General features: G+C 46.8%; 1 protein-coding gene across 2 annotated transcripts in view; it reads right to left on the reverse strand.

Moving 5' to 3' along the window:
• The window catches only part of ITGA9 (integrin subunit alpha 9), a 228,945-nt gene extending 206,077 nt beyond the window's left edge, over window positions 1-22,868 (reverse strand). For both annotated transcript variants that reach the window (XM_074881876.1, XM_074881788.1), the window contains exons 1-4: window positions 22,665-22,868; window positions 14,379-14,506; window positions 12,982-13,088; window positions 6,441-6,564 (exon numbers count right to left, since the gene is read on the reverse strand). In XM_074881876.1, coding sequence (XP_074737977.1) covers window positions 6,441-6,564; window positions 12,982-13,088; window positions 14,379-14,506; window positions 22,665-22,831 — 526 coding nt within the window. In that variant the 5' untranslated portion in view covers window positions 22,832-22,868. The remainder of the gene's footprint in view (window positions 1-6,440; window positions 6,565-12,981; window positions 13,089-14,378; window positions 14,507-22,664) is intronic.
• Between the last annotated feature and the right edge of the window lie 3,811 nt (window positions 22,869-26,679).

Here is a 26,679-nt window from a genome sequence, read left to right on the forward strand (position 1 = left end):
TATACACACAGACACACTCACCATTCCCCCTTGATATATTATATATAGTCTCTTCCTAACATCGTAAAGATGCTCAGATTTTAAAGAATTTGATGAGGTCCTATCAGTTGCACAGGGAGAGGTTGAATTGGAAAGACCATGCAGAACAGTGACTTGATCCACAAATTACAGCCCAAATGCCTAATGCAAGGCAGGGTCCTGCCAAAGCAGATGTGTGTCCCAGCAGACCAGGAGGGCCAGAAGCACGCTTGGGTTTCCTAGTAGGAATGCACGACTACAATTTCAGAGAAATGATGCCCATACTTGCTCACGGCTATTCAGAAAGTGCTGGGGCTCTGAATTGCTACCTCTTCTATATAGTCTCTCACAGAGCCAGGCACTCCTTTCCTGGGAAAAAAATATTTGTTCATTGATATGAACATTTTTTTATTCAGAGAGCCGAGGAGATGAGGTTTCTCCCTCTGGCATTTCCTGAAAAATAATGCTGTGCATGTCCTAAAGGCCCTGCCTTTGCTATGGCTGGATTCCCACCCTTGCATAGGATGAAATGCAGCAAGTTCCACGTCTGTCCCACTCGGATGTTTTCACTTCCAGCCAAGTTTTTCCCTTTACATGATGTACTGAAGTGTGAGCAGACCTTGCCTCTTCCCAGTTTTCCACTCAACTTACTGTAATTCGAAACAAAAGGCCGCTAGCCACGGTGGCCCCGGAGGTCTGGAAGTATCCTTCTGCCTCACCTGCTAACCTTGGCAGGAGGCTTCTGTCACGCCAGAGCTCAAGGCTTTAGAGACTGCCTTCTTAAATCCCACTTTACAGGTTATATATATTTTTGATGGAGGACTAGAGGGGCTCAGGCTGATGCTCAGGCAGTGTAAGCGAGCACCACGCTCTGCCTCCAAAGCCCCCCCTGGGCTGCAGTGATGGCCGACCCAGCCTGCCAGCCCACCACCAGACCACAGCACCCAGAGGCCGTGGTCCCTGCTAGATCGTACCCAGGCCAGGGCCCGGCCTCTTCAAAGCCAAATGAGCCCATCATCTGCGACATGAGGAGAGGGGATTTCTTAACGCATATACTTCTTTTGAGAGCATCAGTGGTTCTGTGTGTCAGGCCCATAACCAACTGCTGCAAGAGGGCCCCGCTGACAATCTGATGGATTTTAAATCTTGTATTTCCCTATAAAATTGTATGACGTTTGGCCCATGGTTTCTTTAAGCGTCTCCTTCAAGAAACACACAGCTCAATTTGCTTTAAAATAAAAGAGGAAAATTGCCATAAAATATTTAACTTGCGCAGTGATTTAGGTCAGGTGAATAACGACATAACCACTGGGAATGCCTCACTGGGGGTTGGGAGGCAAATAAAACTTGTTTCTTATTTTGGATTTTCAAATTTTTCCTTCTCTTCTTTTATAAACAAGCTTTCTAGAACTTTTTTCACAGTTCAGCAACGCGTAAAAGCCTCAAACATGATGGCAGCTTCCCCAGCCATCAGAGCTTTGCCATAGACTTGGGTGAGGCCTGAACATCTCCAAACCATCGCCCGCCCATAACTCCAGCCACCTGAAAGGCCCCGTCCACATGTGCCTGCAGGCACGAGTGATCCAGCTTGCACAAGCTGTCCCCTGAATTCGGCTGCAAAGAAAATCCATGGGCATGTAAAACCATCGGAGGACAGCAGAAGGAACAGTAGCAGCTTTAGCAATGGAACAAGGCAGCTATTCAAGGGTGGTAGGTAGATCCGTAGCTTCATGCAGCAGTGTTTAACAAACATGCAAAATCACTTTGTTTCTTAGGACAAGCAGAGGATTTTCTTCTGATAAAACATTATATGTACAAAATTTGAACCATTTCTCCAATCAGGACAAAAACCTTGTTGAATTCACAGCATTGTTTTATTAGAATATAATTTTGCCCACTTAAAAAAAAAACAAGACACCAAATTCAGATCTAGGAGTAACCTGAAACAAAAGTCCCAACATCAGAGGACACAGCACAGCTGATTTTCATCAGCAATACATGTACTAGAAACGGAACAGAAACACACACATTATTGTTTTCATTGTCAGGCAATGAAGAAACACTTACTCTTTAAATGAACCAAATTATTATTATTAACTGCAATGCATAAGGAATGGGAAAGATTTGGTGGTTTAAATGGTTGTACAATAAATTGAGTTGGTATGTCCACTGAAGCTCATACTTCCACAGTGTTCATGGCTTTATGTGATGTTCGGTGGTTTTTAAGCCACTTACACTGCCATTACTATCTGCTTGAACTAATGGCCCAGCATCACAGACTTCTGCCTCCTCCCTAGAGCCACTCTGCCTCTCCTAAGCAGCAGATGAGCCCAAAAGGCATGAAAACCAAGACTGCTTCTACCTCCCCTCCACTTCGGCGTGCTGTAGTGACACCTGTCACTCGAACGACAGTGCCATCCATCCATCAATGCAGTGAAATGATCAACCAGCAGGAAATTGTGCAGTTACTGTGTCAGCTCACAGCTTTTGCACACCTGAATAGCAACATTTGCATGAGGTTTAGATATTGCATACAGTGGATTCGGTAGTTTCCGCATAGCTCCAGGCAGTAACTGCTGTCATGAATAGATCCTCTGTTTTTACACTTCTTTATTGTTCTTTCCCATCGCCTGCAGACTTCTGTGCACCCCTGATTACACAGACCGCAAGCCACTAAAGTTAACTGCTGCAGCAACAGCTGATAGCAAAGCAGTAAGATGAAGCTGAGTCTGGAAGAGGTGGCTGCCTCTGTGACTTTGAAGATGTGCCATGAATAAATACATAAAGCAAAAAAGAGGAGAAGATGGTAGTGGTTTGTAGCCATGATGCTCTCAGGTTATAAGAGAAGTAAGGCTGAGGAAGAAGTAATTGGATAAAACAATATAAAAACAAAAAGGAGAAGCTGTGATGTGTGAAGATTCTGAAGGCAAATGCTCCTCAACCTCTTCTCTGAGGAAACCTCTCTAAAAGTCTCTACGCAATCTTCAATGCCATAACCTAGAATAAGCTCCAGACTGCAATAAAATCCTGTATCTTCATAGATGGAAGCAAAGTGGACAGTTACAGGAAACCACCATTTGCACTGGAAGCCTCTTCCTTTCTATCTTACAGTGTTTCGCTACACTAGGAAGAAACAGTAGTAATCTTTCTGACCTAGAATTGTGGTATTGGGTTTCCACCACAAAGCAGGGATGTTCCGATGGCTCCCAGAAAACCAAATGTGGTCTGAACCCTGTGGGAAAACTTGCTTATCCCTTTGGAGGCGAGGCATGTGAGCATGTGCTGTTCCCCTTATTTACTAACCAAAGGGTCCATCAGTCTTTCCCACCTCCACCACCAACTGCTACCGCAGAGGAGTAGGAAACCACCCCAGCATTCCCCATCAGCTGGGCTGCTTCTCACAGTAGACGCAGCCACCCTTCTTCTTTGCAAACTGAATGCATCAGGGGAATGCAGAGGCAGCTCCATTTTTCTGGAAGGCCATTAAAACTACGAGAAAAATAACCAAGTGAAAGCACTGCCTGGAAGACCGTGGCTCCATACACCAGCTATACCACGAAGGACATGCAGCTCATATAAACCAGATTAGTTCCTACACAGGGATTGCATTTAACTATTAGGCTTGCTGCTGTTCTCATTAGCTCTCAATCGCTTCCAGACTTCTGTCAGCCCGTTCAGGGAAGCCGGACAAGAATAAGATGGATTGAGACTACTATGTTGTACCACTACCATCCAGTCAGGAAATTTCCATTTCCTCCTTTGTCTTTAATTATTAAGCCTGCTTTATGCGGAGAGAGAAAACATACCATATGCATTAAGTATGTCTGTCCCAAGGTCAGACTCCTCTCCTTTTCTGGCACAAGACTTTTGTTCTACAAGTGAATAATCCCTATCAAGGTGCAGACACACAGATGGATGGAGACTGATATGCACTCAGCTGGCCTACACCCTTCACCAGGTAGGCGAGAGCCAGCTCTGGTTGTGGACCATGCAGCCACACCAGCCTCTCAGCAGGCTTACTGCCCTGCCTGTGCTAACCACGGGGCTTCTGGAAACGAGCATGTGACTGCGGGCACCCGTTCGTGCGTCGCAAGTCCCCAAGAAGGCTGAGACACTGGGACCTCAGCAGGCCAAGGCGTGCTCCCCGGTGCAGGGTTGGCAGCCGCGGGTCCGGCAGCCTCCCAGCGACGGCTGCAGGGGCTCTCGGTGTCGCAGCACTTCAGCTGCATTACGCACTGTGTTTATTATCCCTATCAGACTCGCTGCTTCCCCGCTTTGGGCTGTTCCTCAGTGTCAGTGGAGGAGAATTTCTTCTTCTTCTTCCAGAAAGTGAAAGAAAAAAAAGTTACAAGGATGACTGCAATCTGATTTCACAGCAAACCTCAAACAACAAATCTCTCTGCGTGACATACCACGGCTATCTCTCTCTTTGAGCTTGTTTTATTGAAACCTAAAAGATCCAGGAGTAAACAAATGCAGCCACCCCTCGTGATACTTTGTGATTTCATGTCTGATGGGGGAGGAGAAAATCAGTCCCAAACCTCCAATTTTCACTCTAGCATGGAGTGAAATTAAGCCAACATCGTACTGCACCAGCCCTGCCAACTTTCCACTGGCTGCTCTGTGTGCACTAGGCCCACACATTTCTATTTTCTAGCAATTCCTGGCAAATATCCTGTCAGATTAGCAGCAGTTTTACTCCGAAGACATGACGCACAGAAAAACACAGGCAGTTCGTCTCTTCCAGAAACCACCTCCCTGCCACAGCTTCAGGCAAGCCGCTTTTAAGGCAGCGCAGGAGCAGTGACACAGGCTCAGAGGGAGCCCCGGCAGCGTCCCTGCGTGCGCGCGTTGACCATAAAGTTAGCATCAGATGATTTGCAGTTTGCAGATTGCATTACCTCAGTGTGAGGCCTTATCCTGATTTTGCTGACAGAACAAGGGAAGGGGAAAAAAAAAAAAAAAAAGACAAGTATAGTAGGACAGTGCTCACAACAGGAAGGCTTACATAGTTGACTTGTATTCTGCTACGGAGCGGCTGGCATGGCTGGGTCAAGAGACTCAAAACCCCTCCCATTTCAAATGACTGATTTCAGGGCTGGGAAATACTCAACACACAAGTGTGAGCAATCTCCAGAAGGTGCACAGGTTTGTGGTGGCAGCTCCCTGAGCAAAGCCTAGAGGGAGGGGAGGAGCTGCCTCAGGAGGAAGAGTGGGCATGGAGGACTGTGAGCCAGGTCTGCCCCAGAGCTGGCTTCATGGGCTGCTGAGCTGCAACACGGCCACTCACCAGCAGCAGAGAAACTTGCCAGGACGTCTAGCACCTTATCCCTCTCCCACTTACTAATGTCAGCAGCAAGCCTGCTGCTAACCTTGGAGAGGGGGGGGAAATGAATAAAAGCAAATAAATACATGAAATCAGAGGTCTTGCCCACAACAAACCCTGCTGTGTCTTGGCCTCCAAACACCCACACTTCCTCAGGCTCCTACAGGCGAGAGGGGAAATACGATGCCCAGGACAGACAGGAGAAACCGAGAAGGTGCTTTCCCCCAAATGTTTCTCCAAAGACCAAGAAATCTTAGGAGATATGCTATCTTCTTCCTAACACACTCATGTCTCTGGTTTAGTTAATTGCTCTTGGCTGAGGAGACACTGTCTTCAGAAGTCTTTAGGAAAGGAAACACGATACAAGAGTCTCACATGCACCAGAGAGCTGGAAAATTAAAACGCTGACACTTGAGATTTGGAGCAAAACCAAAAGGCACAGCCCCCCCCACCCCCCCCCGCTCAGAGCTGGAGCCCTCCCTCTCCATGGACCCCAAACCCAGACCTTCAGAGGTTCCAGACAAGGACCAGGACACCTTACAGCACCCAAAACACAGCAGCAGTTTAACATAAAATGCTGCAGAAGTTCCCCAAAGTGAGCAAGGTGTTAAGCAGCCCTTTCTCCCCCCTCTAGTGCTCTGATAAATCACACCACAAAAACGAAAGTGTTTCCATAAAATGGGCAAATTGGTTCCTGATTGCACGTAATTCAGGATTTTTACTCTGTGCCACAGCAAAGCATGAGAGGCCAAGCTCAGATCACTATCTACTGATCATTCACATAAGAGAAGAGAGAGCTGCTGTCTCACAAATGCAATGCAGGAATGTATTATTCCTCTAAGAAATTGTGACCATGCAGAGTAAGTCACAGGACCTGTTCAGTCATTGTTCTACTCTCCCAGCTTCACCCAAAACCCGACCACTGCAGCTGTGCCACAAGGCAGGCATATGTTTTCAAAAAAAAAAAAAAAGAAAAGAAAAATATCACTAGTGAGGGTTACTGTGGATGATTTTGCAAATAAAGGGAAAACACAGCAGCTGTAAAATGAGAGCGCAGCAAGGGAGGTGAGCCCTGCTCCCAGCACCCACTCCTTACCTTCGTAGCAGGGCAAGAGCTTCCTCCCGTGGGGCTGCAGGTTGGGGGGAATGATGTTGCAGAAGCCGTGGGGCAGGATGTACTCCGTCTCGTAGTAAATGTTTTTCCAGCGGTGCGCACATGCCTAAACAGATCACATCACATGCGTTACTGACCCAGAGTCATAGGAGAGCCCTCCAACCAAAGCAGAGCACGCATGAACAGGACCTCTCAGCATTGCCTTGCCCCCATGACTCCACTGTCCTCTCCTTACTTCCTACTCTTTCTAGATAAAGTATCTTCTCACCGTTATCTTCTGCAGCTCATGACACTGCCTGACCTGGCAGCTCAGACCTCAGCCTTCACATGCATGACCAGGAAAAACAGCAGCTCTCAGAGCAAGACAGAGCCCATGCTGGAGATTTCAAAATCTCTCACTGTGTATGAATCCTCATGGCCAGTGAAGCTTTTGTAACTAAAGATGCACTAACAGAATCCACCCAAACCAGAAAAGGGGGAAACCCAGGAATAAAGACATTGAGAATACACACAAGAGGATCAGAATGGATGCTCAGACTCAGAAAGTTACTAAGACCTTATCAGAAGGTTATCCCACCAGCGGATGCATGTGTGAGTCAAAGGCATGTCTTGCTGGGAAAGGCAGCTTTGTTTCTGGTGACAGAAGAGCTGGGCCTTGCTTACTGGTAATTAATTTAAGTAAAAACACCAGAGATTTTGTGGCAACAAGAGTGGCAACATCAGTCAAGGTGCAGATGAGCTGCAGAGATCAGGGTGCCTTTCCCTTTGTAGTGAAGAATAAGACCACCCTGCAAAACCAGAGCTAAACCAGTCTCACCAGGACACTTGCTCAGTACAACTGCCACACACAGGCACATGTACAAGCAACGTGGAGCCTGGTTCACGCCTTCCCAGAACCCATTTACTCCAAAGATTAATACTGCATTGCTGCCAGACAAACCACAAGTTGCCTGATGCTCAGGGGTTACTTGGAATAAAAGGAAATGAAGTGTGAAACAGCAAGGGCTTTGAACTTGAGCACATGCCGGGCCATATCTCCAGCTGGTCTAAGTCACTGAAGTCAGTATAGATGTGTCAATTTATATCATTTAAGGCTTGGTCCCATGCAAACAGAGCAGCCTCTATGCTACAAATCGTCTCCTCCATGTACTTTCAACTTTTCCTGGAAACTGTGTCAGCCCCCTTCACAATCCCCACATTTGACCCTATCCTCCCCAGACAAGACATCCTCTGTCTTCCTTCCCTTTGTGCTACCCCACTTTCCTGCCTCAGTACCTCAAAGCTGCCCACTGGAGCATCTCAACATCGTTAAAAAATATAGCCTTAAGAGAGGCAGAGTTGTGTCATCTATCCAGTAAAGGACCTGGAAAGTGTATCAACCACTGGGAAGCTCAAAACTCAATCCAGCAGTCACCACAGGCCCCTTCCCATCTACTTAACCCAAGAAAAGACATAAAAGGCTAATACTACTCTCATTTTTTTAACTGAAACAGAGCAAAGCCAGTTGTGCAAAAGCGTGCTCTGCTGTTAGCAGCACTGCATTTGGAGTTTGATATTTATTGCTTTCCTAACTTCCAGTACTCAAGGAGAAGCACGTATCTCCTGAAGATGGCTATTGCAGAGGAATAACGAGGGACTCCAGGGGCCATGGAAAGCTCTGCACTGCATGGCACAGGCTGCCACCCGTGACACGAAGGATGCTTCTGATAGTACTCTGCTTGACAGCCAAATGCACATGCCAAGCCCTGCAAAGAGCAGCTTTGGGGATTCCCTGATGGGCTTTAAGGAAGCCCAGTTATGATTTTAATCCCCATGTATCACTCATTCAAGATTCAACAGCAACAAAAAAACAGCACATGAAACGCTCGTTTTCAGAGTAACCAGGAAATAGTTTCTCTCCTGACAGATCTGTGCTGCGAGCACAAATACACACATGCACAGCCCTTTTAAAGACAGTACCATAAAGACACATACCATTAAAGCAACAGTCAAGTCACCCCCAACTCCAGCTGTAAACTCAAACGGAAACAGACTGAGAATATTTTTTAAAATTATGGACAGATAAATAAAGGATTGTGATATTGTAAATTCCTTGACATTTTATATCTCGGAAACTGCAAGGGACTCACATAAATTAACCTACTAATCTCTCCCAGAGGAGCACAAACAAGAGTTGGGGAGAGCAGCAGCATTTCATCACAAGCAGGAGGCTTTGCTCAGGAGTGAAGTGCAGAGGTCAAGAAACATAGAACAATATAAGGAGAAAAAAAAAAAAGGAGCTGCTGCATAAGAAGTACGTTCAAAATCAGATGGAGGCTATGGGCTCAGTTTAGCCTCTTTTTCTGGGCACACTTACCTAATCTGTTGGGGTTTGGGGTTTGTTTGGGTTGGTTAATTTTTTTAATGATCACTTTTCTGCACCTTTAGCATGCTGTGTATTCAGGCACACTACAGTTTCCCACTGACTGCCTGAGTCTGCGGACAGCTCATAACCATAGCTATCTCAGCAGGGGCTTCCCCAGACTCCCCCAGGCCACAACTGCAACATCTGACACTTCCCCAACGGACAGGAGAGCAGCAGCTCCTCTTCCTCCCAGAAACTCATTCCTCTGCAGCCAGGCAGCCAGCACATTTGTCTCCATGCCACAGCAAAGCTCATCCACAGTTGCTTTTGGTTCTCCTGCCTTCCCAAAAACGTTTAGTTGGATTACAGTATGCGATCCCTTATTCAACGTTGCTGAGGCAAGGTGATGTGCCACCAAAGGTGGCTGCAACCCTCCTTCTTCGATGGCACGTGTCTGAAGAGGTCTTGGGAAGAGAGATGAGTCACCTGAATTTGATGCTGTGGGGAGGGTTTTTCTGTGTTGTTGGCTTTTTTTTTCCCCCAGGTGACTGCAAACAACGGACAGCTTACACACCCTTTGTAAGATGCAAGCCATAGGTGGGCCTGTGCAATGAGGAAGCCATCAGCACGCTTGGTGCTCAGCAGCTGCTGCCGGGGCACGTGCTCTGCCTCTGCCATGGAACAGGGGAGGAAGGATGCAAAGGCAAAGCCTGCGGCGGGCTCTATTGATGGCAGACACCGCATTACCACGATAAAATGTATAGGCCATTTCAGAACCACAGCCACTTCGCTCTTTTGCATATTTAACACCAGCCATGGGCTTTGCACCTCAGGAGAAGCAACACAAGAGACCCAGGCGTCAGTCCAGAGGCCGAGTGCCCCACCTGAATGCACCATCCTTACAGAGCCCTCTGCTGACTCCTAAAGACAGAAACCAAACAAGGGACTTTTTGAATGTGCCACTGTCAGACTACTGCTGGTTTGCTCTTCCCTAGGAGGACGTCGGCTTTGCTCGCAGTGATGGGTTTTTTTACAGACACGCACACAACCACTAGATGTGTCAGTAAGTCTTAGAGTAATGACGGATGTGGCAGGTATTTAGGAAGAGCAAGGCTGAAGGATGTGGCTTATCTCCAAATCATAACGCACTGCCCCAGTTCCTCCCCCAACAAAAGTAAAAGGAGGACTTTTGCCATTCCGGTTTGGAAAGAGCTGGCAATCTCAGCTGTATTATTGCAGCACTTCGATTAATGCAAATATTGACTGATAGCACACCCGAGGACAAGAAGCCATAGAACTGCAGACTCAGAGCTTTTTTAGCTACTCTTACTTCTTCACTTGTTTAAATCCTCATTGCTTGATGCTTTTCATTTAGTTCACCACACAAACATAAAACTCTGGTTCAGTAACATCCTGGCATAATATGGGCTCAAACACAATCCACTTTTTACCAAACACCAGCTATAGCGCCCCTGCACGCTCCTCGCCTTCCCTACCGCCCTTTCCACTGAAGCTGGTACTCTTATTGGGCAGTTGGGGAAGGCTGATAAGACAGAAATTTAAGCCACTAAGCAGTTTCAAAGCAAAAGAAACAACTTCTTTGTACAACCCACAGGTAAACCGTGGGACTAATTTCTCTAACACAGGGCGTCAAGAGCATGACTTATCCACAGGGGTTTAAAAAGCTACCTGTATTTATGCAAAAAAACCCCAGCCAGGGCTATTGACCACAGAGATACCACTTTGACTTAAAGGAATCCCTGAAGAGATGCAATAAATAGAGTTGTAATGCCTGACAATACAGACTGCACACACTCCTAACTACAGGGAATTGCTCTGGAGTTAGCTAGTAATTTTGTCAAAAAGCTAAAAATTGGCAGAACACACATTGAGAAACATCTTCTCAGAACATCACCATCTCGTAGGGGCTTCAAAGAAGAGCCATATTTTAAAGAAATCCTGATCTTCAAAATTAGAATAACACATGTATTAAAACCCATCTGCTTATGGGAAAGTCACAAATCTTTTTCATTAAAAAGTTATCTCAAAACAGAGAGTAACAATGCCCTGAAACAGCCAGGTATTCTCCATCCACAAAGGAATTCATATGCCTTCATCCCAGGTTCTGTCTACACACAGATGTATAATTAGTAGTTTAAGACTGAGCACTTTGGTGATAAATATCAATGAGAATTAGAGATTTAAACATCCTTGAGCATCCGAACATGATCTCCTTGGCGAGAGCAGTACAATCTTGTCAGAGGGCTGATTTAGGACTGCCTTAAATCAGCATAACTTATGGTGACATTTTACCAGCTTAAGCTGCACCAGAACAAGCACACCACCAGCTGCACATTTTACTTGAGCTTTTAATCTGCTTTATGTCTGAAATTTCTACCCCCTCAGCCCCACTCTGAACCCTGACAGCCTGCCCATGTCTCTCACCCCTGCAGCCTCCCCTCAGCCAGCGAGCAGCCAGCCACAGCCTTGGTAGCTGCCCTGCTTCTTTCCCCAGCAGCTTTTCCCTTCCTTTGCTGCTTCTGTCTAGGGAGATGACACCTAAGCATCGGCTGCAACCGGTTCCCCTTTGACCCAAAACACGCAAAACCATTATTCTTAAGTAACATTTTGACAAAAATGTCTCAGCATTGCCTAAAAAAAAAGTGTATGTGCTAGCTTCTGAAAATGGGACAAGAATTTGTCTAGTTCAGCCCAATGACTGGAAAATGGAGAGGATGCTGTGTCTTGAGGTAGTGTTATCCTGATCAGTGCAAGTTACTCCCCAGTGGTCACACAGGACTCTGAGCACACATATAGATCAGGATATCCCTTGAAGACATGAATTGCTTACACTAGCATGAATGCTTCAATTTTGTGCTCTGCTGTACATGTTTACAGTGTATTTTATTTATGTCCCTCTTTTTCCCCTCCTCCTCTAGTGGTGAACAGATTTAAAACATTCAAGACAATTAAAGCATCAGTCAGTCCCTATAGCACTGGTAAGCTGAACACCAAAAGAAATGATCAGATAAAATACCACAGTATTGTCGCAGCAAGGTATCCAAACCACCTGCTCCTCCATGGGGAAGCTGGTGTGCAAGGACTTGGGGTGTAAGCATTTGGATTCTAAGCACATATTAAGAAAAACATCTTTGCACGAAGCAGTTTTGTCCACTTGCCTTACCCAGGTGGCTGGCACAGTAATCAAGGTACAAGATCCTTCTCACTAGCAGCTTTGTGACAGTTTGATGCCATGTACCAGGGCAATCAATCCCCTAGTTCATTGGAAAGATGGGATCATACTACGAGCTTCCGACTCCCAAATAGCAGTGTTTAGAATTAGATTGTCGTCAGGGTTACCCTGATACAAGCTTGAAATTTGCCTGCCACGTATACTGTGCACAACATTTTGTTGCAATGTTTTTTTTTTATTTCAGTTTGACAGTGCTGCAGACAAACTCACTTGGGCAGACAGACAGAACCCAACCGTGGATGTAAGCACAGACAACTATTGATCATAATATACCCATGTATTTTAGAAAGGGTTTTGCCCAGCTCTCTTTACGATTATTTTTTTTCCAGCACAGGAGATGTTATTTTGCAAAGATAAATTCCACATCCTAAGGATAACATCTGCTCTCCTTGACCAGCCTATTTGCATGGCAACCATATCAAAGACAACAAGGCCACCCACGCTCAATGAAGTCATCTCTACTCTCCACTCTTCTGTCTTGTTAATGGAAAATTAATATACATAAAGAAAAAACACTGCCACGAAGACTCGTCTTACATTTTTCATGGTAAGTTCTGACACGCAATACATACACTCAGGGAAAATAGATGCATAAACACAGACGAATGACAAAAAGAACAAACTATCAGGTACCTCCCAGACAAAGTTCTATTTATTCTGTTCAAAAATTTAATCCCTCAGATTTAGGAGGAAGCCCTTGGGTGACACAAGTCAGGTGTGACGGCTTTGAAGTCCTCCCTCTATAAATAAAAGTTTCTGGCTGGGGCTCACTTTTCCTTCCGCTTGAAGGAAGGGACTATAGAATTTGCTGCCCGTAAAGCTGGACTCCGTCAGTCACTGCCGAACACATTAATCCTGACGTGTTTAGCATTAAAGTCAGACAGCAACAACGGTTTTAATGAGATCAAAGAAAAGAGTGGACTTACCAGCACACTTCCACCAGCCTTCGGCTGTCTAGCCAGGCTCACACCCATCCATTCATCATCTCTGTCTTCTTTGCAGGTCTTTCCACAGAGCATGCCCCGAGAATTGCCTAGAGGAAGACAGGAAAGGCAGCAAGGCAAGGAGACACGAGTTTTAAATACCCACTAAAGAATCCCTACGTGAAAACAGACAACCCATCAAACATCTGCCTGACAGTGCTTTTCTTTTCCCTTTCATCCTGATTATTAGTTCTTGTATGCAATAATCAGGGCGATGCTCTCACTCTCACTAGGCATCATACAAATACATGGTAGAGGACAGACCCTGTCCCAAACAGCCAGCAGCTATTACAGCATGTCCACAGCTCTGCTTCAATAAACCACCCCAGTGAAGTCAATGGGAGAGATGTGAGATTTGCCTGCACAATTCAATCAAAGCAAAAATCACTCTTGAAAATGAGATCTGGGGCACTAAAAAAAAAATAAATTGCAGCCTAAATCCTTAGTCGTGTCAGGCGGTATTCACGAATCCATGAGAGATAGTTTACATTACAGTAGCAGTACAAATCAAACTTTGCAAAACCATTCTTTTAACACTTGTAAGCTTCATAAAAATAAATTCTACTTGACTCAGTCATGAAAAGATGAACAATACTAACATGTCTTTTTTTATAGGCAGAGGAAGCAGTAACATGCATGTGACCAAGCCAAAACATTAACAGGCTTCAATTTTCTTCATCAGAATCCAGCACGAGATTTTAGATCAAAGCCTCACTTTAGGATGCCACTGTCCCCTGCCACCATCAGACAGTACATCAGAGAAACCAAACTTGACCCTGATCATGTGCAATAGCATACAAGCACGGCTTTGAGAAACTCATTTCCTTTCACACAAGAAGCAAACCCAAGGAATGATTTGTCACATTACAAGGGAACCCACAGATCGCCACGCTGCTAAGAAGGACGCACATCACGGGCCCCCCACAGCACCGTGCAGGTCATCCCACCCACCCTTATTTCAGCACCACCTGGAGTAGGCAGCAGTGCTCCCAACCACCCACATACCCACCAACACGCTGCAAAGTCACACTGAAGCAGGTGGAGAAAAGACAGCAGGGTACGCAGGGAGAAACCCACCTTTGCTTGGGTACTCGCTGGAGAGAGCAAGCAGGGCCACGGGGAGGACACCAGCACCATTTGGTGGGATGCCATTTCATAATGCTGAAGAGAATAAAACACCTTGGCTACCAGTGCTCAAAATCCATCAGGAGAGGCTGATGAATCCCTCTCAGTGTCTTGGGGCCTCTCTGAAGCTGTCAGGAGGATTGCTAGCCATTTGGGGTATGGGCTTTGTTTTGGTTCCTGTCCTTATCACCCCCTCAAGCATCATAACTACCTACCTCGACCCATATCCAGTTCTGTGCATCTTCTGTCAGGATTGGTATGGACTCGACATTTAAACACTGCTCCTGGGGACTGAACAGAGGTGCTGTATTTAGATTCTGCCTTGGGAGCACCAACCAAGACCCTGGAAACCAAAAGCAAAGTAACAAGTGATTAATTTCAGGAGAAAATAATAATTAAAAAAAAAAAAAACAACACAACAAAAAAACGACAGCAAGGTTCGCATCGCCAGAGCTCCCTTAGCAAAAGGACTTTCTCTGGCAGCCTTATAAAATGGTGACATTGACTCCCAAACTGAAAACACCACACACAATAAAGGCATTTTTCCCCAGTGAAGCCAGAAATACTTGAACAAGTCAAACTTCCATTAGGACTGTAACACATTTAAAGCAGGACCCCATCCCCACCCCTACCCCGAAAGCACTTAGGAAAGTATTAGGACCAGACAACAGCAGCTGCATCCATTTTTCCTCAGTGTTAACTACATCCCTATCAATCCAAGAACTCATAAGAGCTAATACACACACCCACGAGAGGATGAAATCTGAACCTGCACGCTTGCCAGTCAGTCAAAGATTAATAAACTTGTTTAGAAAGTTGAGGCACCCCATTCTCAGAACACTTTATGTAACTACAGCTTTAAAAAACAACAAAAACACCCAACCAACAACACAGGAGCAAATCTCTTCCACAATGCATTGCTATTGACCCACATTTACCACTAAGGCTGTGAAGACTATACCTGGGCTATTTATCCCACATGAGAGCTCACGCCTCTGGGAAGCACCAATGCACAAGCTCTGACCATAGGGTTCCTTAAAATACCCTTGAAAGATGACGAGCATTTTTTAATCATTGTGTTACAATCCAGTTAACTGTTTAACAAGCTGGCAGCTGCTCGTGCCCTAGGAGATGCTTTTTGCAAAGGACTACAAGTGAAGCACAAATATCCACCTCCTCATTGAAGGGAAAATCTTTCTCACCTGGTTGTGAGCCCAGATCTGGGCACAAGAGGGTGAGGAGGGAGATTAAGCAGGAGGAAGGCAGCTCCAGGGAGGGTGGTGGGGAGCAGCAGGTAGTTTAGTATCAGTTCTGTTGACACCCTTGCACTGGGAGGCAGGGCAGAGCTTCTGCATGTAACAAAGTCCTCGCTGAAGTTAAGCCCAGGGCTGGAACTAAGGACAACCGTCTCCAAAAGACTGAGCCTCCAGCACTCACATGTGTGGATCGAGCCTCCTACTTGGGAGGCAGCAGCTGACCAAGGAGTTGCTGTTCTTGGTTTACCCACTAAAGGGATAAAGAGCTACTAGTACAAAGTCAATCCGCATACACAGCCCACCCACAGCACAGATGGACAGCCCAGCACAAGCCCCAGAATGGAAGGTTTCCCTATTTTAAACAACTTCTCCTTCATCTTCTAAAGTTCCACCCCCAATCATCACCAGGGAGACCCAAGGCACAAGGACACGTGTGTCCAGGGTCAGCCTGAGCCACCTGGAAGAGCTGCTCCTGCATCAGAGTCTGGTCTGTATCAGACAGCAGCACGTCACCGCTCCTGCTGCTTCCCTGGATGCGACAAAACCACCCCACTGCATTTGGAAATATGTTTACAAAACGATGAAAATCCCCTACGTTAAGCAACTGTTTCCTCCCAAGTTTCATGAGCTAAGCTGTACCATTTGGAAAAGTTTGATGGGGCTGCACTCTACAACGCACATCATGTTTTCACAAGTGAGAAGAATTAATATTCGAAATACTTCAGTTGCGAAAACCTACAAAGCCTGCACACATTGAGGAGAGAGCGTAAAGGAACCTGAAATAATAGCTCCAAATGGAAATCCCACCAGGCGGGCGGCAGGCAGAAAATCAAATGCCAATCATTTACACAGACGATGAATGTGTGTCATTCACTTATTGACATTCATGAGGTCTAACAAAAATAAATAAGGGGGGATATTACTAGCTTAAAGAGTTATGGATTCAAGTTGCAAATGACAAGAAACTGTTTCTATGACCTGTTACAACAATAAGATAACATAGGTCACATAGATCTGCAGTTTAAAAGACGCTTTGCTCTAACCTAAGAAAAGTAAATACAATTCAGCAATTAGTGCACAAGGTACTTTGGGTTGCAGAATGCAAGATGGAGATAAAGGGCCTAAATCACAATGACTCTTCAGCTCTCTTTAAAAAGCTGAATGGTAAAAATTGATAATTAATGATATGAGTAGGCTACTGGCACAGATAATATTGCTGTCTTGAGCAAATACACCTTTCAAAAAGAAAAAGTCTGTTGCCGTTTCCTCATGTGGACCGAGCAGAAAGAAGCAGGCAGTAAAGGCAACTGGTGACACGTGCCAAAAGCAAATCTATTTTGGATTGTCCTAAATGTCCATACATTCAGATTTGGTATTTCACCTACATCACTCACTGTGTCATCTCAGGCTCTTGTCTCATTCTGTCATTCTTGCATCTGGACCCCAGCAGGTGAAACCTTTGCAGATCTCCTGTTCTGTCTGGCATGACCCATGCTCACCCATGCCCCGAGACAGCTACCTTTAGGGACAGGGGAGGTTTTCTGCTCGTTCACATGCTTTTTGGTTGGTCAAGTTGGTATTTGTCACATACCACTTACTTCGGTTTTATTCAAAGGTTTGAGATTGGAATAGTTCCTTTGTCAAGAAAAAAGTCCTTTACTCTCTCATTAGTTTCTCTATGCAATAGCTTAACTGTCGGAAGAAAGTCACCTATTTAACTGTCATGAGACGTTTCAGCAGACCTGTATAGAAGACTCATTTGCATCTAGGTATTTTGGGACTCATCGAGCAAAAGAAACACCTGTTTTGTATCTCCCCTACATATTAAAACACCTTTGAAATCTTTTGCAATTTCTATGAAACAACGCTGCAACCAGAGAAGATGTTTTTCTCTGGTACCATATCGAAACAGAAATACATTTCAAAACAAAGCCTTAGAGTCCAACACAGTCTTCTTGCATTTCAGTGCTGTGGAGTCTTGCCTGGCATAAGCACAGAAGATACTTGAACAGTCAGCAGCAGTACAACCCTGTCCTCTTGCTATTATCAGGCAACCTTCCAACATATTCCAACTAGCTTAACCAGCTCTTATTTAGAATAGCCTAATTTTGTGGTACAGTTTCCCAGCGCTGCTATAGGACTATCTGGGTTGTCGGCAAGCAAGCAGCAGCAGTTCTCCAGCCTTTTGCCAAAAGGCTTATGATGTGGCCAGTACTCTGCAGAGAGTATTGATGAGTGCAGGTTCTCACCACAACAGTAATGCAAGGAAGCCCATAGGATATTTGTGAGTAGCTACCCAAAGTCACCTTGAAGGGGAAACCCCATCAAGAGAACGAGATTACTTTCTATGGAGGAGAACCAGGGGCAGTAGGAGTGGGCTTTGGGGTCATTTTAGGGTCACTTTTGCTTGACGCACACAGAAATCTGTAAGAATCGGCCACATCCCACTGGCTCTGTGAATGAAGTACTGGGGTCTAAACCAACATGAGGAGCAGTAAGCAGAGAGGCCCTTTAACCTTCTCTTCTTGCATTCATACAATCAAGGACAAACGCCCTCATCTGTATGGAGACAACTATGCAGCCACAGCCAGGAACCACCACACAGCAGGAGCTGCAGCAGCCAACATTAATGGATGACAAGAAGCTTTCTTGGCCACAGGGAAATCCACACCTCCTTAAAATTACTTCCTGCAAAGCAGTAACTATCACTTCGCTGGTGATTGACCCTCGGGACATACAGATTTGGAAATTAAGTGCTGCATTTAGCAGAAGGAACAGTGAACGAAAGTGTCGAGCTGACCGATGGCATGGAGAGATGCCAAGTGCATTAAGCATCAGCCTCTGGCGTGCCAGCAGCAATTAGGCAATCACGGCTCAAGGACTGGGGAGTGTAGGTACCTCACCTCACTGCAATGTTAAGTAGCAGAGAAAAAAGTCTTTAAATATCCTCACATACCACAGCTGATTTCAAAAGCAGCACCAGAGGAGGGTGCACCACCAGCATATCCCAGCTGAGTTAATTCTCATCAGAAAGGTCTCTGCCACTTGCCAAGCCCTCGAAATAAAACCAAACAGTGGTTCATCCATTACGTGCAGAGCGAGAAGCAGGAGGGCTGTTATTTGGGTGGTAGATGGATGACCTGTGACCAACAACAGCAAGCCCAGGTTCCCCGAAACGCCACGGCAGCACCTACAGCATCACTACATCCTTCATGCAACACAACATCGTTACCACAACACGCAGCCTCCTGCTCCTGCGTCCTCCTTCTGGTGGCACACAAGCACATCACGCACTAACGACATGTATCCGTCAGCCTGAGAGGCAGAACAGTCTTCACGGTTCAGGGGCAGCACAATCCAGTGAAGAGCAGGGCCGAAGGAATGAGGTAACAGCACAAAAACCAGACTCGTTCCTTATTGTAAAACTCACAGCAGGACACCGTGCAACTACACTGACTCCACACTACTTTTTTGTGCCAGATCGTGTTGCCAGAAAGGATAAAGTTGTTACCCTGGACTTGCTGAGGGATTTGGGGGTGTCAGCAAGAAGGAGGCATAGGGAGGGGAAAGGAGAGGGATAAAGTAACATCTTTTTAAAAAACAAAACAAGTGGACATGCCACATTATTAACATTTTTTTATTGGGGCAAAACTGACATTTGTTTCTTCTTAAACTGTCTGAAGGAAAGCAGAGAAAGCAACATTCTTGGTCGCTTTGTAGGGTCTTTACTCCAAGCTTCAAAATTATATCCAGAGAACAGAAGCACTTCAGCTTGTCTCTGCTCCAAATGCAAGCAGCCACCTGGTTCCTTACTCGACTGAAAATGGCAATGATGGGGAACCGGATAAATCTGTCAAGATTTACAGTCCTAAAACCCGCTTAAGGAAGGAAAAGGGGACATGGTCAGAAATACAATAACTCCAGCACATCTGTGATAACAAACTTTTCTTGAGTCTAAAACTGTGCAAAACCAACTCCAAAACAGAAGCATCGTTGCAATTAACTATTTCAGCCAGGTCAAAGGCACTGACTTACTCCACTGTTGTAACGGAGGCTGAATACCCATATTCCACTATAATTTCTGTGTCAAGGACTATGTAGCAGCCTGACTATTCACATTTATCTGATGTAATACTGCAAAGCAAACATCCCCCCTTTCTTTCCTCCTGCAAGAATATTTGGCTTGTATAAATCCCCAAGAATCAGTAAACCCTGAATCAGTTTACTGGAAACTGCAGGCCTATGGTAGATAACATAGATGGGTGCCTTTGTGGTGTTGGAAAATGAACAGCTGAAACACTGAAGACCTGGCCATTACAGACACCATTTTAATATAAATCAATGACCATATACATACACACCAGCACACAGACAGACTACTGAGAGTAACACACTTCATCTCAGAAGCTCTCAAGATCAGAAGTACATTAGCTGAATATCAGGCTCTCAGGCAATAAAGAGCAAGAAGCCCTGAACTATCATGACAACACTCTCAAATGCTTGAGAGCATATTAACACATTAAATAATTTCAGATAGGCAGGAGCCCTATCAGCCTCAGATATGATCAATCACATTTTTTCAGGCTCACATAGTGCACAGCTCCCCAGGCGAGCCATGAATGCCCAAAATATTACTGACTAAACTTAGCTTAACTACTGCCCGCTGTAGTGGATAGGCAAAACAGACACGAGAAAACTGAAATCATAACTCTTCTTTGGGCATAAAAGAGCTACAAAGGTAAGAAGAAAACTGACGCACAAAACCAAACAATAACCCTATGACTATTAGGGGGAGCTATATGCTACAATGGGACGGACAGAAAACATTTTTACTAACATATTCCCTGTAACAGACTTCAGCCTTTCCCCAGAACAACACATTTGAAAGAGAAGGGGGGGAAATAAAAAAAATCATCCAGTATCTCTACAAGCCAGTTAAGGAAATAGCTCTGTAGATTTGCACAGAAAAACCTGACAAATCTGAAAAACGGCATGAGTTCTCCTAAGCATTTCCCTCTGCACTCAACCACCAAACTGGGATTGCATCTTGTATTTCAATAGCCTGAAACTGCTAATCAGTTTAAACTTGAAAACAGACACTTTATGCTCCGAAGGGATGTATAAGATTCTGTACAATATAAATATGGTTTAAAAATAGTACTATATAATACTGGAAGCCTTCATGCCTAGTTGAAGTGGGCATAGCTAAAGGCACTGACAAGGGTTCAACCCTTTGATGGTCTGAACGCCAAGGAGTATTGGCCAGATCTTCTAAGCTTTCCAGAAGACGTATGTTAAATGCTTCAAATTGATATTACGTTGCAGTCTGCAAAATAACCCATCCAGTACAGGGGATGGCATCTTCAGAAAACTGGAAGAGGCTGCATATACATTTAAGAGCAGAGAAATTCATTGCTGTCCCTTGACCTTTAGGCTGCATGCACACGTAAGAGCACCACTGCACACTAGAGTCAAGGAGACTGTAAAAAATGTATCTCCCAAACTTGTTACCCCAGCCTGCTGGGCGCAGCATTTTGAAGCACCCGTGAAAACAAACTCCTCGAAGTTCCCATGAGTGGTGGCAATCCCACCCTCATGATTTTTGACAGCCCGGTGCTGATGCTGAGCATACTGAGCTGCTGTTAACCCTTCCAGGTGTTAGGGCTAGCAATTTATTTATTTAAAAACACTTCGTGATCTTAGATTTTTTTTCTTTTTTCTGGTTGCCATAGCCAAGGCTCCATGAAGAAGCTCCACTGACAGAAATCTGGAGTTCTTACTTCCGAGCACCAGATTTTTACAGACACCTACCACTGCTAGCCCAACATTGTTTCCCAACAAAGTGGGATATCTGGGAGACACCCCTCCCCTCTCCACCAACCCTTCAAAAAAAGGAAATTAAAAAAAAAAAGTAAACCACACCTGCAGGTGCTATCTGAAGATAATTCATTTTATTGATCAGAATGATAGATGCCTACACAAGGAGCAACGAATGACATGATTTTCATGCCCCCATACCCCAGTAGATCAGCACTTCATTCACCCCACTGCGAATCCCCAGCAATCTGTGTGGAACACAGGTCGCTTTCAGCCCCTGCATCCTTTGTCAGTTCCTGCCCCAAGTTCAGCATTGCTTTAAACTGAGAGCTTTTCTTCTCCCAGAGCGCTTTTCCTCTATGAAGTCTTCTGATAAATCCTTAAAAATGAATGCTCCATGAAAGCCACTATGGAGAAAGGCAGAGCACACAACTACTCGTGAAGTAAAGGGTGTGAAAGAAATTCATTTTTAAAGAACTGGACGCCAGCATGAATACATTTATTTATATCACAGAGCACCACAGTTCCAACATCAACAGCTGAGTAATTGGGCCATATCTAAGTGTAAAAGATAAAGACAAGCTTTGTGGACATTTATTGGCAGCAGTGGCTCCTACTCCCGTTAGAAGGGCACCAGATGACATCGACTAAGTCCAGTTAAGAGAAATCAGTTTTAATTCTAACAAAGAGTCTCTGACCCAGACAAGAGAGAGACAGACTATGCTCCAAGACTCTTTTCACTCAATGGGAAAAACAAGAAGCTTGCCCGTTTGCATAATCTTTTGAGATGTAGACAAACTTTCCACCATCCTTCATTTATTTAAAAATGAAAAAAGTTACAGAGACATTTCCTCTGCGGCCCCTCACGCCCAGAGCGGCCACGCCGGGGGGACACCCGCACCTCCCGCCCTGGGGACACCCGCACCTCCCGCCGGGGGGGACATCCGCATCTCCCGCCGGGGGGGACACCTCCCCGGCCACCGGGGGCCTTTCTCCGCCGCCGGGCGCAGCGCGGAGAGCGCAGCGCTGTCCGTTCGGCCCGAGGTGCCCCCCCGCCACCAACACCCCTCCCGGCCAGCACGGCCTGACCGCTGCCCCCCACCCCGCAGCCCGGGGGCGAGGAGCCCGCAAGGCGATGAGCTGCTCCCGCCGGGGCGCGGGGCCGCAGCCCGGGGGCACCCCCGGGGTAAAACACCGCCCGGCGAGGGGTGCGCGGGTTTACCGCAGGGGAACACACGCACCGCCGCCGCACACGACGGGCGCGGAGCCGCCGCGCTGCCTCCGCCGCGGCCGCACGACGGGGCGGCCGGAGCCCCCGCAGCCGGGGCAACCGGAGCCCTTCCGAGGGGCTGCGGCCCGGGTCCCGCTGCCCCGCCGCGGCTGCGTCGCCCCCCCGCGCCCCGGGCGCGCAGGGCCCGCGGTACTCACCACCGCGTGCTGTCGTGGTAGTGCTGCAGCACCGAGTACCCGAAGAAGGAGCCGTTGGGACCCTGGAAAACCAAGGGGCGACCCACGTCCACGTTGTAGCAGCGCGCCAGGGCCACCCACAGCAGCGCGCACAGCACCCGCGCTCCGCGCCGCCGCGCCGCCGGCATCCTGCGCGCCTCGGGGCGGCAACCGCCCGCCCGCCCGTCCCGGCGCCGCTGAGCCCCGCGCCCGCCGAGCCCGCGCTGCCCCCGCCGCCGACTCCCAGGCGGGGCGGCCGGGCGCGGCGCTTTTGTGCCCGCCCCGGGGCTCGGCTCGGCTCGGCCCGGCCCGGCCCCGCCGCGGCTCCGCTGCGCCCCCCGCCACGCCGCTGCGCGGGGACTGCGCGCTCCGCTCCGCGGCGACGGCGCCCCCTGGCGGCCGCGGGCGGCACCCGCCGGTCCCTCCGCTGGGGGGTCCCCGCTGCTGCCGACCCCCCCCCGCCCCGGCCGCCTCTCCGCCTGCCGCCGCGCCCGGGGGGTCCGGCGAGGCCCCGCTACCGCCCCTCGCACCCCGCTCCGCCACGGAACGGTCCGTGGGCGCGGGGGCTCCGCCCGGCTCCCCCCGGCCCCCGTTCCCGGGGCGGTGACCGTCGGGCGGCGACGCGCGGAGGGAGGAGAGGGGAGCGGCAAAGCCCAGGGCCACAAAGAGACGTCGGGGGGGTCTGTCCTGGCTCCCGACGTTCGCTTGGGGCCACCAGCCCCGCAGGTGGAGAGGAACGCTTCGTGGCCGGGGGGACTGCAGAAGGGCCTGGCTGGCCTCCCGCTGAAAGGAGCCGGAGATTTTCCCGGGAAAAGGGGAAAGTGGGAGGAGAGGCGGTGTCTTTGATCAGGGCATCAGGAGTGAAAATACTTTGGGGAAAAAAATGAGACCCGTGTTTCCCAGCAAAAGTCCTTCGGGTCTGAAAAGGAAGTGGCAACGTGCACAGCTAAGTAAAAGCTGAAAATAATTGCTCTAATATTTTAATAGACCATCTGAGACCAAAAGCAATCAGTCAAACACTCAATAAAAGATGAGCAACGGCAAAGGCAAGAAGATAGTCTTCTCCAGCGGATAAGACAAGGGTGACGTCCCACCCTGCAGGAGAAGGGGAGGGGAGTTATGTGCTTGAAAGCCCTTGGCCCACAGAGCCCATCCTTTTATTATTCTGTAAAAAGCAATAAATTTCAGTGCTGAGGATTCCTGAGAAATTGCATTTAGATCCCTCTTGAGGATCAAGACCAGGATCTCAGAGAAGAAATGCTCCCTCAGAGGTAGCAGTTTAAACTGCAACACGGGAGGTTTAGAATGGACATTAGGAAAAATTTTTTCCCAGAAAAAGTGGTCAGAGAGTGGAATAGGCTGCCCAGGGAGGGGGTGGAGTCACCATCCCTGGATGTGTTTAAGGGTCGTTTGGATGAGAGGTTGGGGGATGTGGTGTAGGGGAGAACTTTGTAGAGTAGGGCTGATGGTTGGACTCGATGACCCCGAGGGTCTTTTCCAACCTGAATGATTCTGTGATTCTGTAATTGGGAGTTCCATTTGTTGTTGTTAGACTTGGCTTTGGCTATTTAATTCCATGTGCTCCCCTTGTCCACAAGAGGTGTGCAGGGAGCAGCAGAGCAGGTCCTGGGAAACGCAGGAGTGGAGGAGCCAGGATGTTGGTACGATGGGAACCTCTTCTTCGTGCAGGCAGCTGGAGAGGGGCGACCAGGGCCAGCACGTCCTGCGTAGGCAGACGATGGTTTGTGGGGAGTTGCTTCTGACACCGACCGTGATCTGCAGGGAAGTGCTGGATGTTGGGGCAGTTTGAAATCTGGCGTGGGAAAATGCTGGTGCAGGAAGCACTTGGTGAAAGTTTAATCCCTTTCTGCCAGAGGGTTTGCAGCGGGATGCGTGTTTGGCGAGGAGGGAATTGTGTGGTGAGCTGTTTCGGGATATCCCCGCGATTCTTTCAAAAGTAGAACCTGTTTCTGCAGGGGATCGTCCTCGTCAGGAAAAAGATTGTTCATAGGCATCAGCCTTGAGCATCACCCTCAGGGCAAGCACCTTGGTGCCATATGTGTGTGTTGCTGTTTAGAAAATGCCATTTTGTGATGGTGATGCCAGAAAGTGGACATCAGGGTAAGAATATTCCAGGTACCAGTTTAATAGAGAAGTAGTAACTACAGAATTTTGTAGTGGAAAAAAAAAAATAATCAAGGGAGATTTCCAGTCATCAAGGTATTTTATATTTGCTATGTAAAGACTAGTGGTATAATTATTAAAAGCTCTTGTTCAAGGTGGCTTGGGGTGCAAGTCTTGTCTTCTCCGTGTCCAGAGTTATGGAGAAGTGAACATATTCCACTCTTAAATCTAAGTGACACAGAACTCCATATCAAATAAAAAGGAAAAGTCACCTATCAGTAACTCCAGCCTTTAGTGTATGATCAAACTGAAAGAATGGATTTGCTCATTAGAGCACCAAGTGAAAACAGTGGGGCATTTACATCGTATTAGCAGGGAGATTTATAACATTTAATGAAAAGATTTTCACGGGGGGTTTTATAACTGTGCAATCAATATGGATAAAAGTAATCTGATTTAGGCAGAATGTCAATATGCCATGATGAAGCAAATTCCACAAATGACACACAATCCCATTAGCACTACCAAGCCAAATCCTCTGCCTTTGGAAGCAAAAAAGTGATGGGGCTTTTCAATTCATTATCAGGGCACTGAATGGTGCTCAGACAGCTCTCCAACAAAGTTAAAGGGAGCCAGTCTGCGGGAGGGAAGAATGGGTTTGTCCATCACCAGAGGGAGGAGGGAAGCAAAGCAGCTAGATGAGGTGAATGAAGCACTTGTCGCTCACGTTGTAGAGCGCTCTGGGGAGGCCTGATTTCAGCTAGAAGTAATACAATACGTAACTGTGTCAGTACAGAAAAAATTTTAGCTCGCCATTCTTGGCAAGGAAGACTATCCAGAGAAAGGCCAGGAACACTGCGCGTCCATCCATTTCTTTCTTTTACTGCATATCCAAATATTGAAGTCATCTCACAACATTTAATCCAACGGGAATTTTGTCAGTCCAAGCAGACACAGAAACTGTCTCGATGGTTTAGGTTTAGCTGATAAAATCCTGGCACACCATTTATGAAAGCAATGGGGAAGCATCCAACTGCAGCGACAAGCGTAATAATAATGTACTGTTAAATGAATATGATGGCTAAAATAAGGACTGAGAACAAGGAGTAATACATTAAATCATATGCTAACCCTTTGGGAAGGAACCATTCAAACTAGCAAGAGCTGTAGCTCTATTTCTAGATCCCTGTTCTCACTGCTTGAACCTTGAGGTTTGCACCATAAAGGGAGGCTCCATACCTGCACCTTAGGGCTAGTTTGTAGCTTACTACCATCTATATTAATTAAGCACTTAGGTGAAATTTAAAATGCTGTATTTTGCCAGGGCTCAGTCTCCAGATTAGTTTTTAAATTAGAAAAGTTTTCTGTAAATTGAGGAGGATCAGTGAAACAGCACCCTTGACAATACTTTTTAATTAATAACTTGAATTGTAGAGCTCAGGGAAAAAAAAAAACAACCAACAAAACAACACAATAATGTTCTGACTGTGGAAAGAGAAAGAAAACAAATGCCCCACATCTGCATTGCTTACAGAGTCAGCTGTGTACAGACCTGGTTCATCAAGACTGAGTGTTAACAAATAGTTTCTCTCCTGGAGGCTTCTCCTTCCAAAATGCCACTTCACACGTGATCATATTTTTTTTTAAGATATATGTAATTTTGCTTCTCTGCTGCACATATTGAACTCAGTATCATTTTCCTTATACCCTAGTTAATTTTAGGACACCGGTTTTTGGTATGCTGTGTTCCCTTGCATTTGTATGGAAGTGGCTCTGGGGCATTCCCGTGGGATTATTGTGGCTGAGGTTTCACCGTCTGTTTTAAGCCAGTCTATATCCACAAGTAATTGCACTTTCACTGCCTTCCCCTGAG

This window comes from Strix uralensis, chromosome 1 (genome assembly GCF_047716275.1).
Source record: "Strix uralensis isolate ZFMK-TIS-50842 chromosome 1, bStrUra1, whole genome shotgun sequence".
NCBI classification, from domain to species: domain Eukaryota; kingdom Metazoa; phylum Chordata; class Aves; order Strigiformes; family Strigidae; genus Strix; species Strix uralensis.